This window comes from Prionailurus bengalensis, chromosome D3 (genome assembly GCF_016509475.1).
Source record: "Prionailurus bengalensis isolate Pbe53 chromosome D3, Fcat_Pben_1.1_paternal_pri, whole genome shotgun sequence".
Lineage (NCBI taxonomy): Eukaryota > Metazoa > Chordata > Mammalia > Carnivora > Felidae > Prionailurus > Prionailurus bengalensis.
In genome coordinates, this window is record NC_057356.1 from 31755335 (window position 1) to 31772709 (window position 17375).

A 17375-nucleotide genomic window follows, 5' to 3' on the forward strand; every position below is an offset into this window, starting at 1 on the left:
TTGGGATGAGCACTGGGTGTTGTATGGAAACCAATTTGACAATAAATTTCATATATTGAAAAAAATAATAAAAAAATAAAATAAAATAAAATAATGTGCAATTAGATTGGAAGTCAACATCTGTCAGTTGTAGGTGTTAGTCTACATACTAACTTCCTACCTTTTTAAATAAATGTCATGCTTACCTCCAATTTTTTGATTGTTTGGATTTTTTTTTCAACATTGTATAAGGAGATATAAGCTTTACCGTCTAACAAATAGAATATAGTTGACCCTTAAACAACGCAGGGGTTAGATGGTGCCAATGTGCCCACAATCAAAAATCTGACTCTAACCTTGGACTACTTAATAGCCTACTGTTGACTAGAAGCTTTACCAGTAACATAAGCAGTCAATTACCACCTATTTCGTATGTTATACATGTAAAGTAAGCTAGAGAAAAAAAATGCTATTAAGAAAATCATAAGGAAGAGAAACTACATTTACAGTACCATGCTGCATTTACTGAAAAAAATCTACGTATAAGTGGATGAGTGCAGTTCAAACCCATGTTGTTCAAGGGCCAGCTGTTCATTCTGTTTTCATAAGGCAACAGATTCATATCTTTTAAAATATATTTTATTAAATAATCTACTTGGAAAATAATTACAAAAGCTTTAAACAGTAATTCCAAGTAGTAAAAGGCAATTTCCTTTCAAAAAAAAAAAAAAAACCAGAGTCCATTATTATGTTTTGCTGCTTTATACACAGGAATGATTTATTTTACAAACTAGTCAGATCCAACATTAGCCTGTAAATTTTAAAACATTTCTTAATATGTCTCAAAGGCAAAGTGAACTCTATGATATGCTTTCACATTAACCAGAATGACAAACCATAAGAAAATTAACACCATAACAGTTCAAGATAAAACGAATAGGCACTTTGAAAGTGAAATCAGCTACTGTAAATCTCATAGTTCACGTTACTTGTACTTATCGCATTTCATCAAAGGTTATCAACCAGTGAGGCAAATGTTCCTTTGATGCAGAAGCACAAACACATTTAGGTTCCAAACACTGTGTTCTGGTTGTAATACATGCAAGACGGACCCTAACTTAGAAAAATCTTCTGAAAGAAAATGAAGAAAAACAAAAAGCAGCCAGGAATGAAAGCATTTACAAGCACTTGAATAAGGCCTTTAAGTGTTAAATCAGTGTTTTAAACCCCTTCATTCTCAGGTAAGGGATTAAGAGGCCGAGAGAGAGATCGTCTGCGAGGGTGAGGATACTGGAGGTTGGCAGTGTCAGCATCGCAAGAGTGCTCTACCAGAGGAGGAGGAGGAGGAGGAAGGAGCTGGGCATAACTGGACCATCTCGATCCAGCCCGTGGGGAATCCAGAGGGGGAAAGAAATACCTGAAACAATGAAGACAGGAACAAAACACCAAAACAAAACAAAAACAACAGAAAAAAAAAAAGAAAAAAAAAACAGAAGAAAAAGAGAAAAGTAGTAAATACAAAGAGAACCAAAGAGGAGAAAACACATGCTGGAAAAAAAAAGCTTTAGTATATTCATGCCAAAACTAACAGAACATAATCGCAAAAATCAAGACCCTTACTCAAATCAAGCTTGCTTAAGCAAGTATAGAAACTTGAAAGAAAGAAATACAATCTGTTAAACTTAAAATGTTAAAAAAAATTATCAGTATGAATGTTACAAAAAAAGACATTTTATAATTTAAAACATTTTCTAATCTTTCAGAAACATATTTGATGCGATCCTGGAAATTTACAAATCTAATAAGCTTTTTATTTTAAGCAATGCTTCGTTTGTAGTAGCAGCAGGCACATGTTTTGTAGTGCATACAGGACACTGAGAACCAATCCAAATATACTTTCACAAAGTATGGCCAGCTATTGCAATATACTTCTGAAGAAATACAATCTTTGAAAACACTTAGCTGCTTTTCTGCAAAAACTTTAAATAGTACAAAATTTTGATAAGTAAAAGAGCTCAAAGAATATGTCCCATTGTTATTCTTCTGCCATTTTATAACTTACCCGTAATACTTAAGCACATTAGCAAACAAAGACTTATAGCTTTGTCATCAAGGTCAAAGTTCTAAAGAATATGAACTAAATGAAGCAGCCAACTAAATTAAAATCCTGAGGCTTGGAATGTGGAGGTTAATGTGCATGCACAATTTCAGCAAATTTTTAACTGCTCCTCTTAAGTATGTTTCCAAATTTTGACTTGAAGGAAAACTTAAGCCATGGAATTACACCATAAAAAATATACAAACACATATTAGAAACATTTAGCTCTTTAGTGAATATGAATTGAAAACTTACAAAGATGTTTTCATTTTACTACCATATTATAAATGAAGCAATACCATATGTTTAATTTGGCCACAAACTGTACAGTCAAATTACTTTCATTTCACTACTACTTCTCTCACTCCTTTACTAATATTTTTTAAATATTACAAAGAAATGACAGAGTTGTATTAAATAATATCATGTATAAGCCAATTCTACAAAAGGTAATAAACAGATTAGCACTCAAAACAATCTTTATGAAAAATATTTATTCAATCTTCAAATTAAAATTATAAAAATTCATCATTTTCGCTGTTTTAGAAAACAAAAGAAATAAGCCTATATTCTCCAAATGGAATAAAGTGGTATTTTCCCTCCTCCCAACTACTAACAAGGATAGTAACAATCCTTTTAATTTTAAACCCATGTTAGTTTCGGGAACATTTCAAAAAATTGTTTTGGTGACAATGTCTCAACAAAAAGCCTCTCCATTTATATTTCAAAAGTTTCAAATAGTGTCAATAAACTGGCTAGTACAAAAAAAAAATGATATACACGGTATTTTTAAAGGCCTTTTGGATTGCGTTTAGTAGTAAGCAGGCTGCTGGTGTATCTTGGGAGAGGTCAAACGGCGCTGGGGAAGGGGAAAAGGAGCTCGCTTTCCATTCCTGTGTGCATGCAACAAGCAGCAAAACAGCAAAGTTACTCCAGTTAGCTGGTACTCAGCTGTGCTTTCTGTTAAAGGACATAATACAAATGGAGAAGGGAAAATGCATCACAGATCTAACACACACGGTTATTGGCACAATAAGAATACAGATCAAAACTTCAAAGCTCTTTACAAAAGAATATACACAGTACAGGCAGCAACCAAAAATCAGATTTTTTTTTTTTTAATTAACAGTAGTATCCTTTGTTTCATGAAATCATTTTTATAATCTGATCTCTTCTGTGGTAACCTGAAATTGTTTACATGCAAATACTTAAATCTCAAAATCAAACAGGACTTTTTAAATAAAAATTTAACATTATAAAAATAGTTGAAGAAATTTTAAATAGAATTCTAAGATGACAACAGAATAACCACAGGACAGTTTGTTAATAAGGACCATGCTTTGAAGTTTCCTGAATCGTATTCCAAATTATTCACAAAGGCATATTAAAATAAGCTGATCTTAAAAATTCACATATTTGAAATCTGAATATGAAAACAAAGGATGACTCTTCAGATCACATTGTTTGTCAAGATAAACAAGAATCTAAAATATATTAAAAATTCTAAAAATCAAGAAATCACAATTTACCATTTTCTCTTACAATCTCCATTAAAGGTTTAAACACACCCACACACACACCCAACACCCACAAAACACATTTAACTCACTCTCATCTACAAAGGCTTAATGTATTTTATTGAAAATTTCAGCTTGACCTAATTCAAAGGCTACACTACTACCACTAACATACCAATGCTCATCTAGGACTAAAATCCTCAGCATTATCCCAGATTTGCTCTTCATCTTACTTGAGAAGCAAAGTAAAATCTTTAAGTTATAAACATTTCTGATGGACCACTAAATTTCAGAATATAATTTAGTTTGTTTAATGGCTTAACAATCTAACTAATAAATATTATGACTATGTAAGCTAAATACAGAGCTAACAAAGTGAATTTTTTCTAGTATTATAATTGTGTATGAATTTCTTTATTCAATCTTAAAATCCATGAAATTACACACCTTTAGTCTGGCTATCAGAATGATTTTAAAAAGGAGATAATTTCTAGTTTTCCCACAAAAACAGCCTACCTGCCAGAAGAAGATCCATTTAATGAATTTTGAAGATTTGGGATATTTGAACCTAGGGAAGGATTTGAGTTTCCCTGCTGAGAATTCCCAGTGACAGGGCTCCCATTACCTTTCAAAATACCAGTACACTTCCAATTGTCCATATAATTAGCTGAAAGGAAAATGGTCAAATACATTAACATGGCTAATAGCTTTGTTCAAGGACACAAATCTGTGTTCAAATTCTTAAACTACAATGAAAAAAACAAAACAGGACTACATATCTCTCAAGATAAATGTTAAAGACATTTTTTAAATGAAATACGTATCTCAATTTTACCAATTATTTTTTAAAGTTTTAGAAAAATTACTAATTTAAAAAACAAAGTTTCTACCATTTCCTTTCCTTACAAGACAAATATTAACAGAGACAATTCTCTAAGCTACCACATTAACTTTAATATCAAAATAAATTCTTCATTTCATGATAATGAATTTCGATTACTTGTATATGTAGGGTTATGGAGCTGTCTTCTTGGTTATGCAAGTGTAAGTCATGTGGGTACTTAATGTCCTCAGAGACAGACCCCTTTGGGGTTTGAGTGGCTAACCCAACATGGCCTAATTCTTCTAATACAAAATAGGTCACTGGAGACCCTTAGCCCAGGAAACCCAAGTTAGGGAGCCTGCTGGAGTGAAGCTGGGTGGTCCTGACTAAAGACCAGGGGCAAGTGGGGCGCCTGGGTGGCGCAGTCGGTTAAGCGTCCGACTTCAGCTCAGGTCACGATCTTGCGGTCCGTGAGTTCGAGCCCCGCGTCAGGCTCTGGGCTGATGGCTCAGAGCCTGGAGCCTGCTTCCGATTCTGTGTCTCCTTCTCTCTCTGCCCCTCCCCCCTTCATGCTCTGTCTCTCTCTGTCTCAAAAATAAATAAACGTTAAAAAAAAAAAAAAAAAAAAAAAATTTAAAAAAAAAAAAAAAAAAGACCAGGGGCAAGAAAGAGAAGCAAAGCCCTTGACAGCAAATGATACTGAGGAAAGGGAGGTCTGGGCCGGTTCTGCCACAGCCTAAAACTGACCATGGGAGACTCAGCCAAACTGCATTTTGAGAAACAGTAACTACTCCGGGTACATGAGCTAAGCTATAGGTTATATGGGATGCCACTGACTAGAGTGGGACAAGGACCAAGGACACCTCCACCCAGTAGATAAACGTCCATGGAAAAATGTAGACCATGCTACAGCAACCACAGCTAGCATCAAGTTACTAGACCGAATTCTCACTCAGCATGCCATTTACAAGAAACTTTCAGAATCAGTGGCCAGAAGATTCTTGAACTTTCGAGAGTTGCAGAGAAGAAGTGGAGATGATACTGGATTTTCTCCTATTAAGGACTGGTTAGCTAGAGCAATTATTTAATAAGAGATGTCTATACCCCTATCCTGTGTTTGTAGAGCAGTCACACAAGTTACACACATAGCAAACGGTACCTTTTGGAGATACTGCATATTCTGTTACAATTACTTTTAGTTTTAAAAGGAGATCCACATGGAAACTTAAAAAACAATTCAAGTGTCATTAACTGCCATGAACTAGGTAAACTGATGGAGGTTCAAAATAACACAAATATAAGACATTAATTTGAAAATAAGTGTAGAAAGATCATTTTTTCCAAAATATTTCCGAGTTTACATTTCTAAATGAAAGTTCTTAAGTAGCAACATAGAGCAACAATCCTTTCATTAAAACCTTACCTTTCCATAATCTTACACAGCCATCATCTCCTGAAGATGCTAACACTGTTCCTGTTATATTCCAACTCACTCGCCAGACCTGGGAATTATGATTATCAAACTGAGCCACTATATGGATTTCAAATTTTGTTGGTCCACCAGAGGAGGTAAGTTCTTTCCTATTAATAAAAAGATTTTCCTGAGAAATGCTGAGAAAAGATTTTACACACATGGTTCTAAATAAAAAAAATACATACACTTACCATATTATTTTATAATTATGTTCATTTCTAAAACTACCACGTTCCCTCCCATACTCCCCCACCTTAACTCATTGAGAGCTGGGCCATGTCACTTTCATTTGATTCTCCAGAACCTGGCATGATCCTACCACATAAAAATTATTCAGTGATTATTTCATGAAAGAAAGGAACAACAAAAGAGGCTTTATTCACCCAAACACAGTTGAGGAATAAAATACATAACAATTAATTTTAAAAGGAAAGCAGTAGGAAGGGAAGAATAGAAGGGGGGAAGGAAGAAAAAAAGGAACTGAAATTCACAATTCCAAAATTAAAGCCTGAATAAAGACATTCACAAGAATGTCTGAGCTAATTTAATTGTCCCTAAGTTACCTGACACCTCGCATTTGTTCAAACATTTACACAGTACCAAATATATTCAGAGGATCCAATTCATCGCAGTAGCCTAAATAAAATGCAATTAAGAAAACATAAATCTCCTATCTTTATTCAATTCCCCATCCCCAAAACTCATATATTTATAGATAAAATGTTCATTGAAGAATCCATTCTTCAGATCACAGTTGCCTCTTCATTCTCTTCCACAAATGAAAATAATCATGAGTTAAGAGCATTTTTAAATTAGTAATTGCTTCAAAACCTCACCTCACAGGCTTTAATGTAAAAATTCTCACATCTTTGGTTGCTATGGCTAGAATGTGGAAAGACCTTCCCAAGTTTGGAGCAAAGGCAATATCATGGACAGGATCTGTGACTGTCATGAGGGTTTCAGCTTTTGCATATTTCCTAATAAAAAAACAATTTATGTTAAAATTTTCAGGAATTAAAATTTTTAAAAATCCACACATTTTTTACATTGTTCACAATGAAACAGTGTTTACCTCTGCAGTATATATATATAGTATGACCAAGGCCTAACCCCCAGAAACTGAATGTGACCTAATTTAGAAAAAGGGTCTTTGTGTATACAACTAAGGATCTCAGGACAAGATCATCCTGGACCATCCTTATAAAAGACAGAAAAGGAGATACAGAGAAGAAAGCCATGTGAAAACAGGGAGAGATTGGAATTATGCAGCCAGACACCAAGGACCTCCCGAAGCCACTAGAAGCCTTAAGAGACAAGGAAGAATTGTGGAAGCAGCATGGTGCTGACCACACTTTGACTTTAGATTTCTGGCCTCGAGAACTGTGAGAACAAATTGTTTTGTTTGTAGTGATTTATTATGGCAGCCCTGGAAAATTAATATAAAGCCCCCAGGTTTTGTTCTTTGATTTTGTAAGTTTAGCTTAGAACAGTTTAACAAAACTAATTAGAATGAGATGCTGGGGCACCTGGGTGGCTCAGTCAGTTAAGTTGCTAACTCTTAATCTCAGCTCAGGTCATGATCTCGCAGTTCGTGAGACTGAGCCCCACACTGGGCTCTGCACGGATAATAAGAAGCCTGCTTAGGATTATTTCTCCTCTCTCTCTGCCCCTCCCCTGCTTGCCCACGTTCTCTCTCAAAATAAATAAACTTAAAAAAAAAAAAAAAGGATGAGATGCTGATTTATTAGCCATTAATATCTATTTTCAAGAAAAGGGTAATTGAATTTCCTAAGTACTTGAGTATAAATTGGAAAATGAATTTGATAACAGGAGGAACTGAGTTCTTCTAGTGGTAATAAAGGGCACTATACTGAAATCTGTTTATCCTTACAATTCTATTTCTACATGTGCAAACGGAGAAGATAATGAAGGAGACAACAGATAAGAATTTTCTATTATGTTTTTCTCCATTGTAAGTTCAATATCAGGGACAGAAATGAAGCACATAACCCTGTATGTAACAGAGGGAGTTAGAGAGAGGTACCTCTCTTACCTTGTCACTACCCTCCTCTAATATACTGGTGTTCCCAACAAATCTATGCTTGGCCTTCTTTTCATGCCAACATTTTCCCCAAATGTCTCCAAGCTAGCACATGCCTCAAGGCTCCTTGACCTCGTCTTCCCCTACATGATCATCCTGAGTAATCTAATCCACACCCTTGCTGCTTCTACTGTCTGGTCATAACTCCTGTGTTGGATCCTAGACAAGTCATTTTACTTTGTTGATCTGTTTCTTCATTCATAAAATGGTGATAATATAAAAGCTACCTACCCTCCTCATAAGGTGATTGTTAGAATTCAAATTTCATAATGTATGTGAAAATTCCATATAACCTGTATAAATATAGGCACTTGTACTATTATCTAGACTAGGTCTGTCTTAATATTTTCGTTCACCAATAGAAATAAATATATCCAATACTGGTAAATTCGACAAATGTTTTCTATTTGTTACTACTATTACTATTACTTACAGAAAGCTCAGTTAGGTATTCATAATTGGATGCTACATACTCCACTATCACATAGCCTCCACGTAACATGTTCAATCTGTATAACAACTTTGAACAACTCTTACTTCAAAGAAACAGACAAGGACCATCCCCAAAATGGCTGATCTTAAAAGGTCTGGTAACTTCCTAACTCAATCCCACATACACTCACACACAGACACAGTTACCTTCCCAGTGCCACTTCCTGGCCATTCTAGATGCAGAAAATGCCTGGCACTTGCTGTCTACTCCCTTGCAGCTAAAGCACAGTAAGTGACCCAATTCTGGTCAGTGGGACCCAATGAAAAAGCTGCTAAGGTGCTTCGAGAAAACTTTTTCTTCTCTCCCTCATACAAAAAGATACATAAAAGCCAATGCCCTTCTTTGTATCTGCATGTGAAACCTGGAAATGCTCTTGTGATCCTAAGAGGGAGCTGTCACCAACACACTAAGGATGACTAAGGAAAATACCAAAAACTCTGATGTCATCACTGCACCAAGTGAGCCACTTAACCCCAGAACTGTTCCACTGCCAGGCTCCTTGTTACAGGAGCAAATACAGGGAATCCAGCCCCTAATCTAGATTTATTCTGCTAAGAGACTTATACACAACTTTGGATTATCTTTATCACTGAATTCTTTTAAGTTTTAGGTACTTTCTATCTGCCCTGTATATTCTTTCAGAATTAACTTGCAAGTTATTTATCCCTTTACTCAAATATTATTTATGAAGTAGTTTCATTCTCCTACGTTTTAGAAATGGTCCCACATTCAAAGTTTTAGATTTATGCCTCCAAATTCATTCTGTTCAGCTAAGGTTGAAAGAAATCACTTTAACAGTATTAACTCTTCATAAAGCCTCTTTAAGAAGTGCTAGTGATGTGGTTCATAGCTTTAATAGCTTAAAAGGCTATGAAAGCCTCAAAAAGTTCTAAAGGAAGGTTCCTATATTCTAGAACTGTGCTGGCCAATACTCCAGTCACTAGCCACATGTGCCTATTTAAATTTAAATTAATAAAAATGAACAAATGCAGTTCTTCAGCTATAGTAGTCACATTCAAGCTTCAACAGTGGCATGTGGCTGGTGACCACTGCATTAGCTAGCACAAGTACGGGGCATTTGCATCAGTGCAGCAAGTTCTACTGGACAGCACTATTGTAAAAAGTCTCTCTGAAGAAATCAAGAATCTGGGAAGTAGAGGGCTGGAGTAAGAACCCCTCAAAACTCCTAGTAACATTCTGAAATGCAGAGTCCACAGGAATTAAAATATACTGGTCCCACTACTAGCCACAGTCTCGCTTTCCACGGTTTGTTACCCACAATGAAATTTACATCCAGAAGATGATGCCCCGGATTTACCGTCAGGTCAGCATGCCTACATCACTCACATAGGCATTTTATCTCATCTCATCACATACGCATTTTATCGTCTCTCATGGTCACAGGAAGTGAATACAGCACAAAAAGATTTAAGAGAGAGGCTGCAATCACATAACTTTTATTACAGTGTATTGTTATAATTCTTCTATTTTATCACTAGCTATTGTTAATCTAATACTCTAACTTATAAACTTTATCGTAAGTATGTATGTATAGAAAAAAAACACAGATGACACAGAATTTGGTACTATTAGAGGTTTTAGGCAGCTACTAGGGGTCTTAGAACGTATCCCCTATGGATAAGGGGGACAACTGTAGTTCTTTCTTCTCCTCCACTTCTGGCCCTACCCAGCATCTGACTCCTAGACCCATGTGCTTGTTACCTAGCACATGTGAAGCCTACCTGATCAACTGATGGGTGCTCTTTTCTCCTACAAGATCTGAGAACACCTCTGACACACAGCTTACAGCTCTCAGAAGTACTGCAGGTATCTCAACATGACCCAAAATAGACTTTACTTCACATGCTGCTATACTCTACCCAAATGTGTCCTGCTTCCAGATGTCCTTATTTTAAGAAATCACATACCACCCATTGAATTATTAAGCCAGAACCTTGAAAATCATCTCAACAGATCTCCCTTTCTTCACCTTCTAAATCTAGTCATCAGATTCTATTGATACCATTTCTTATTCTCACTGTCCACTTCTCTCCATCCCCATTTGTCACTACTCTATGCCAAAGCCACTATAATCTCCCACCTGGACTGTTATAACAGCACCCAATCACTGAATCCACTCATGTTGCCCTCTAAAATACTTTTCACACCTATGGAAGAGTTTAACTACCATCCAACCCTATTATTCCCCAACTTAAAACTCTTTCAATGGCTTCATATCACCCATAAAATCGAAACACAAAACACTAGGTCGGGCAGATATAAGCCTTGCATATTTCTCACATACTCCCTTTTGCCTATTACATTTCAACTACAATAAAAACATACTGGTTTTATCTTGTTCATGTACCTTATTATCACATGTAGTTTTCTCCATTTGGAATGTTTTCCCCTCTTTAACACTTTACTTTTCACTCATCCTGTAAGTCTTGTCTGGAGTGAACCTTCCTGGCCCCCTCTCCCAAGGTGTAGTAAGCCCTTAACATCCTGATTCTCCCAGTTGATAAAATTCATCACCATTTTTTACTATTTTTGTTTGTTTTCTCTGCAAGATGGTACATATTATGAAATCAGTCACCTTTTCCTCTATACCATTCAATTTTATATTATGGTAGCCTGGCACAGAACTTGACATAGCCTAGGAAATTAGTAAATATGTAATGAATGATGCATAATTCAGTGAATGAAGAAATAACATTTTAAAAAATCAAATGCAATTAAGAACAATAATTAAGACCAAACAGTACTAACCTGGTGTTTTCATTATATTCAAAAATCTGAACCTTGGCCATTGCATTTGGACTACTGTCATCACTTCCTACAGCTATCATGGGGGAATGAGCACGAGAGCTAGAAATGAAGAGTAAAAACTATTTTACATAAGTTAATATACATCTAATTCAAAGAATTAGAAAAAACCTGGCATCAAGTAGCTCTACAACCCACATGTAAGTATGCCACTACTGTGACTAGATCCCCACCATGTATCTGACACAGTCACACCTTGGGAGGGTGTGTCCTTGAGAATGCTCAAGGTGGGGACAGATAATACCATCCTCTTGCCCCTCTTGCTGACAGAAAAGTAGCTCTTTTCCCAAAAGAAAAGGTTTCAAGCATTCAGTAGATTTAAAAAAAAAAAAGCCAAAAAAACAAACAAAAAATTTTTTAAAAAAAGGCGACAGCCAAGAGGTCTTAGAATTTTTCTTCCTGAAAGATTTGGTCATTCACTATGGAATAAAAAGCAACCCTACAGTGACCAATTCATGACAAAAAGATTTTAAGTGCTTTGTACAAAAAGAAGAAACCCTGGGGACTCCTAGATGGCTCAGTAGGCTCAAGTCATGACCTCAAGGTTTGTAGGATAGAGCCCCGCACGGGCCCTTTCTCTCAAAACAAATAAACTTAAAAATAAATAAATAAATAAATAAATAAATAAATAAATAAATAAGAAATCCTGATAAAAGGAGAAAAAGTAGAAAAAGACCACACCTCAAGAAAGCATGCTACCCACATGTCATTCTCTTCTCTAGATTCATTTTTAAAAAGCCAAGAGAAGTAATAAGATAATGAACTCTACTGAAATAAACTCTAGGTTACATTATTTTCTTCATTTCTATACCTAATTACCTCAATATTGATTTCCTTTGCTTTCCTCACCCAAATTAAGTAATATCTCTGTCAACATTACCCCTTGTTTAACATCTGACCTTGACACTGTCATCTGCCAACTTCATAAAGGTGAAAACAGAATGTGGCAATTAAAAAAAAGTAGATTGATCACCTACATCTCCTTCCCCTCCCTCCTAAGATTCCATGGAAATGATGAAAGAATAACACCATCATAATAGTCCTAGATATCAATGTGCCATCAGAAATCAAGAAATTTAAAGGAATTCCAGGAAGACAGGAAGCAGAAAGAAGACATGCAAGGGGGACAAGCAAAGAGCTCTATTAGTATCAGTAAGGAAGAAATTCCACAAACTCCAGCCTCCTCAATACATGCAAAGAACAGGAATGAGTAAGGGGGCAATCATGAAATGATTCATTTAAAGAACTGCAATCAGAAGACCCCTTAGCTGGCAGCTAACTAGGCTCTAGCTAAAGAGAGTCTGAGGAAGGATAAGTGAGATGATCAAAACTTAACAGGAAAGAGACCCTGAAATAAAACAGCACTCCAAAACTGGCAGGGAGAGGAACAGAAGGAACAAAACACATTAAGGTGCCCCATCCCAAAAGTCAAGTCCTCCTGACTTTGGCAATTTGGGGTACCCCAGCCTGTTTTTCTCAGTTCCCTTGGTCTATACTCCCTACAAGGAAATCCTGCCAACACACTCCACCTAAGATGAAACTCAGCCAACCCCTAGGTAAGAGAGTGAGCTACTAAGAAAACAGAGCACCTAGCAGAAGAAAAATACCAATACCTGTTTTCTCTACTAGGCATAATAGTCTTTTGTTCATAACTACAAATAGATAAGACTAACACACAAGGAAAACAAAAAGCATGAAAATAAAGACCAAGATATACAAATGGATCTTTGAGAAAGTAGATATAGCTGATCCTCATTATTTGCAGGTTCTTTATTTATAAACTGGCCTACTTACTAAAATTTGTTTGTAACCCTCCCCCCCCCCCCCAATTCAATATTTGGGACTTTCGTGGTCACCCATGAACATGCCTGCAGCAGCTCTGCAAAAAATTTGAGTCATTTGACCCACGCAGTCCATAATGAGATCGAACAAGATAAGGTTCTGCTTTCTTATTTCAGCTCTCATGCTGAAAACAAGTGTTGCCTTCTATTCACCACCATGCTTTTCATATTTTTGCGCTTTGTGTTGGTGATTTCACTACTTAAAATGGCCCCCATGGGTAGTACTGAAGTGCAGTCTAGTTTCTATGCTTAGCAAGAAGACTATACAACGTGCCTCATGGAGAAAATACTGTGTTAGATCAGCTTTGTTAAGGCCTGAGTTTTAATGCTGTTGGCGGACTTCAATGTTAACGAACCAGCAATATATGCTTAAAAAGGTATCTTTAGGGGCGCCTGGGTGGCTCAGTCGGTTGAGCGTCTGACTTCGGCCCAGGTCATGATCTCATATCCGTGAGTTCAAGCCCCGCATCGGGCTCTATGCTGACAGCTCGGAACCTGGAGCCTGTTTCAGATTCTGTGTCTCCCTCTCTCTCTGACCCTCCCGCATTCATGCTCTGTCTCTCTCTGTCTCAAAAATAAATAAACGTTAAAAAAAAAAAATTAAAAAAAAAAAGGTATCTTTAAACACAAACACTCATAAAACAAGGTTAAGTATTTATCACTTGACAAAAATGTGATCAAAGGCTCATGGGAAACCAATCCTATATCTCTCAAAGGAGTGAAAGACATACTTGTCCCCTTAACTGCCTCCATTTGGACCTCAGTCTGTACTTTCTGATTTTTTTTTTTTCCAACTTATCTCTTAACTCAGGCAAAAGACCCAGCCTGAAAAGCATCGTCTAATGAGAACCAAAACTATCCCCTCAGGCAGTAACAGCTGCCCTGCTGCAGCAAGACCAAAGTGAATGACCTCAACACAGTGACTAACCTGACCTTTACTGCACAGCTAAACATACCCAATGACCTTTATCCCATATTTTCTTTATATAAACCTGAAGTATTTTCAGCATTTTGGAGACAGCCTTTGTGACACTAGTCCACTGTCTTCCCGATGTGGGCCTCACTAATATAAATTACTCTGTTGTTCCATCACCACTCATTTCTCTGCCTCCGGATTTACTAGCACCCAGTGGCTGAACCTGTTCCATTTGAGAACCCTAAATTTATTATTATTTATAATGAAATAAAATTCAGAACTTCCTACCGTCAAAAGTCATCACAGTGTCAAAATGACAAACCACAAACTAGGAGAATACACATGCAACAGAGCTCAAAGTAGTTAAGACAAAAATCCTGAAAACTTCCAGAAAGAACAGGCTACCTACAAAAGAACCAGCATTAGACTGACCTCAGACTTCTCATTAACACTTAAATTAAAAAGATTCTCAAGGACACTATCTTCAAAATTCTTACATTATGAACTTAGAACTCTAAAACTAGCCAAACTACAATTAACCATGGGGTAAAATTAAGACGTTTTCTGGTATGTCAGAATTCAAAGAAGTTTGCCATCCATCTGTATGAAAAAAAATATACTTTAAGAGGTGTGTCAGTCACCAAAATTAAAAAAAAAAAAATCTAAAGACAACATGTGATATGAAAATTGTGACAGCCAAGTATAACCCAGAAGACTCAAGAAAGAAAACAGAGCATCCATCAGAAGTTAACACCACAAGCTGCTGCAGCCACTCAGGAAAACAGTATGGAGGTTCCTCAAAAAACCAAAAATAGAACTACCCTACAACCCAGCAATTGCACTACTAGGCATTTATCCACAGGACACAGGGGAGCTGTTTCGAAGGGACATATGCACCCCCATGTTTATAGCAGCACTATCAACAATAGCCAAAGTATGGAAAGAGCCCAAATGTCCATCAATGGATGAATGGATAAAGAAGATGTGGGATATATATACAATGGAGTATTACTCGGCAATCAAAACGAATGAAATCTTACCATTTGCAACTACGTGGATGGAACTGGAGAGTATTATGCTAAGTGAAATTAGTCAGAGAAAGACAAAAATCATATGACTTCACTCATATGAGGACTTTAAGAGACAAAACAAATGAACATAAGGAAAGGGAAACAAAAATAATATAAAAACAGGGAGGGGGACAAAACAGGAAAGACTCATAAATATGGAGAACAAACTGAGGGTTACTGGAGGGTTTGTGGAAGGGGGGATGGGCTAAATGGGTAAGGGGCACTTAAGGAATCTACTCCTGAAATCACTGTTGCACTATATGCTAATTTGGATGTAAATTTTCAAAAATAAAAAGTAAAATCGGAAAAAAAAAAACAAAAGTTAACACCAGATATTCTGCATGAACAATAATTTTCAAGAAAAAGATTAGATTTGCATCTATAACGAATATTTACAGTCTAATAATGTAAATTTGGCTATTAACTTTTAGAATCAACTTGTGGGGAAAGACAAATACTTATATTGGGGTGCCTGGGTGGCTCTGTCAGTTAAGCGTCCGACTTCGGCTCAGGTCATGATCTCAACAGTTCATGAGTTCAAGCCCTGAGTAGGGCTCTGTGCCAACAGCATAGAGCCTGGAGCCCACTTCTGTGTTCTCTCCCTCAGTCTCTGCACCCCATGCCCCCCCACCCACCCTTCACGCTCTCTCTCAAAAATAAATAAACATTAAAAAAAAATTTTTTTTTAGGGGCGCCTGGGTGGCGCAGTCGGTTAAGCGTCCGACTTCAGCCAGGTCACGATCTCGCGGTCCGGGAGTTCGAACCCCGCGTCAGGCTCTGGGCTGATGGCTCAGAGCCTGGAGCCTGTTTCCGATTCTGTGTCTCCCTCTCTGTCTGCCCCTCCCCCGTTCATGCTCTGTCTCTCTCTGTCCCAAAAATAAATAAACGTTGAAAAAAAATTTTTTTTTTAAATATTTGTATATGTATTAAATTTTTACAGAATGTAAATATAAATGTTGTACATTTTACCAGTTTTATAAGCAACGTAACAAAACAGAAAGGTGAATGGAAGGTAGAAACAAAATAAGCTAATTTCCTTTTTAAAAAAATGTGAGTCCATATACAATCTAAAAATTGATAAATCGCTCAGTAGAAAAATGGATATATATCATTTGAAATTATGATAATTACAAACATAATTAAAAAACCATCAACATTTCCACAAATAAGATCTCTATCGGGCACCTGGCTGGCTCAGTCTGTGGAACATGTGACTCTTGGTCTCAGGGTTAAGTTTGAGCCCCACACTAGCTGTAGAAAAATAAAATCTTAAAAACAAAAAGGTATCAGGGGCACCTGGGTGGCTCAGTCAGTTAAGCATCCAACTTCAGCTCAGGTCGTGATCTCACAGCTCATGAATTCAAGACCCGAGTAGGGCTCTCTGCTGACAGCTCAGAGCCTGGAGCCTGCTTCAGATTCTGTATCTCCCTCTCTCTCTGCCCCATTCCCGCTCACACTCTCTCTCTCTCTCTCTCAAAAATAAAACATTAAAAAAAAAAAAAGATATCTCTCTAGCCATACCTTGAGAAGTGGAAAGCTTTATAAATGTGCTAAATGATAAATTCATCTTTCATACAGTGACTATAAATACTGTATAAAGCTAACATAGCAGAATCAAAGGCATAAGTAAATCATTTAAAAATATAATAGCAACTGGGGCACCTGGCTGGCTCAGTTGGTTGAGCAAGCAGCTCTTGATCTCAGTATTGGGGGTTTGAGCCTCATGCTGAGTGTAGAGATTACTTAAAAACAAAATCCTTAAAAAAATTTTTAAATTAAAAAAAATATAATAGCAACTATCAGAATTAAAATCTAAAATAAGAACTATTAGGGGCACGTAGCTCAGTCAGTAGGGCATCCGACTCTTGACCTCAGAGTTGGGAGTTCAAGCCCCACGCTGAGCATGGGGCCTACTTAAAAAATAAATAAATAAATAAATAAATAAATAAATAAATAAATAAATAAAATCAGAACTATAAGCATTTTTCGAGGGTAGAGGAACTTTTTACCTTTCATTTTATACTCCTCTGTATTATTTGAAATTTTTCTTTACCAAGTGATTCGTTTTTATTTTAATTTTTAAAAATAGTTTAATTAAAACCAACTATGATCTAGTCAGAGTCATGCTCTATACAGCAATTAAAAAAATAAGGTAGGACTGGGGTGCCTGGGCAACTCAGTCTGCTAAGTGTCAGATTTTGGCTCAGGTCATGATCTCACAATTCACGAGTTCGAGC

At 36.6% G+C, this 17375-nt stretch overlaps 1 protein-coding gene across 2 annotated transcripts in view; it reads right to left on the bottom strand.

Moving 5' to 3' along the window:
* Positions 1 to 725: 725 nt before the first annotated feature.
* SEH1L (SEH1 like nucleoporin) overlaps positions 726 to 17375 on the bottom strand; it is a 34043-nt gene continuing 17393 nt past the window's right edge. The window contains exons 5-9 of one of the 2 annotated variants that reach the window (XM_043559426.1): positions 11255 to 11353; positions 6728 to 6868; positions 5841 to 5998; positions 4111 to 4261; positions 726 to 3037 (exon numbers count right to left, since the gene is read on the bottom strand). In XM_043559426.1, coding sequence (XP_043415361.1) covers positions 3025 to 3037; positions 4111 to 4261; positions 5841 to 5998; positions 6728 to 6868; positions 11255 to 11353 — 562 coding nt within the window. In that variant the 3' untranslated portion in view covers positions 726 to 3024. The remainder of the gene's footprint in view (positions 3038 to 4110; positions 4262 to 5840; positions 5999 to 6727; positions 6869 to 11254; positions 11354 to 17375) is intronic. The other variant, XM_043559425.1, reaches the window with a different exon arrangement.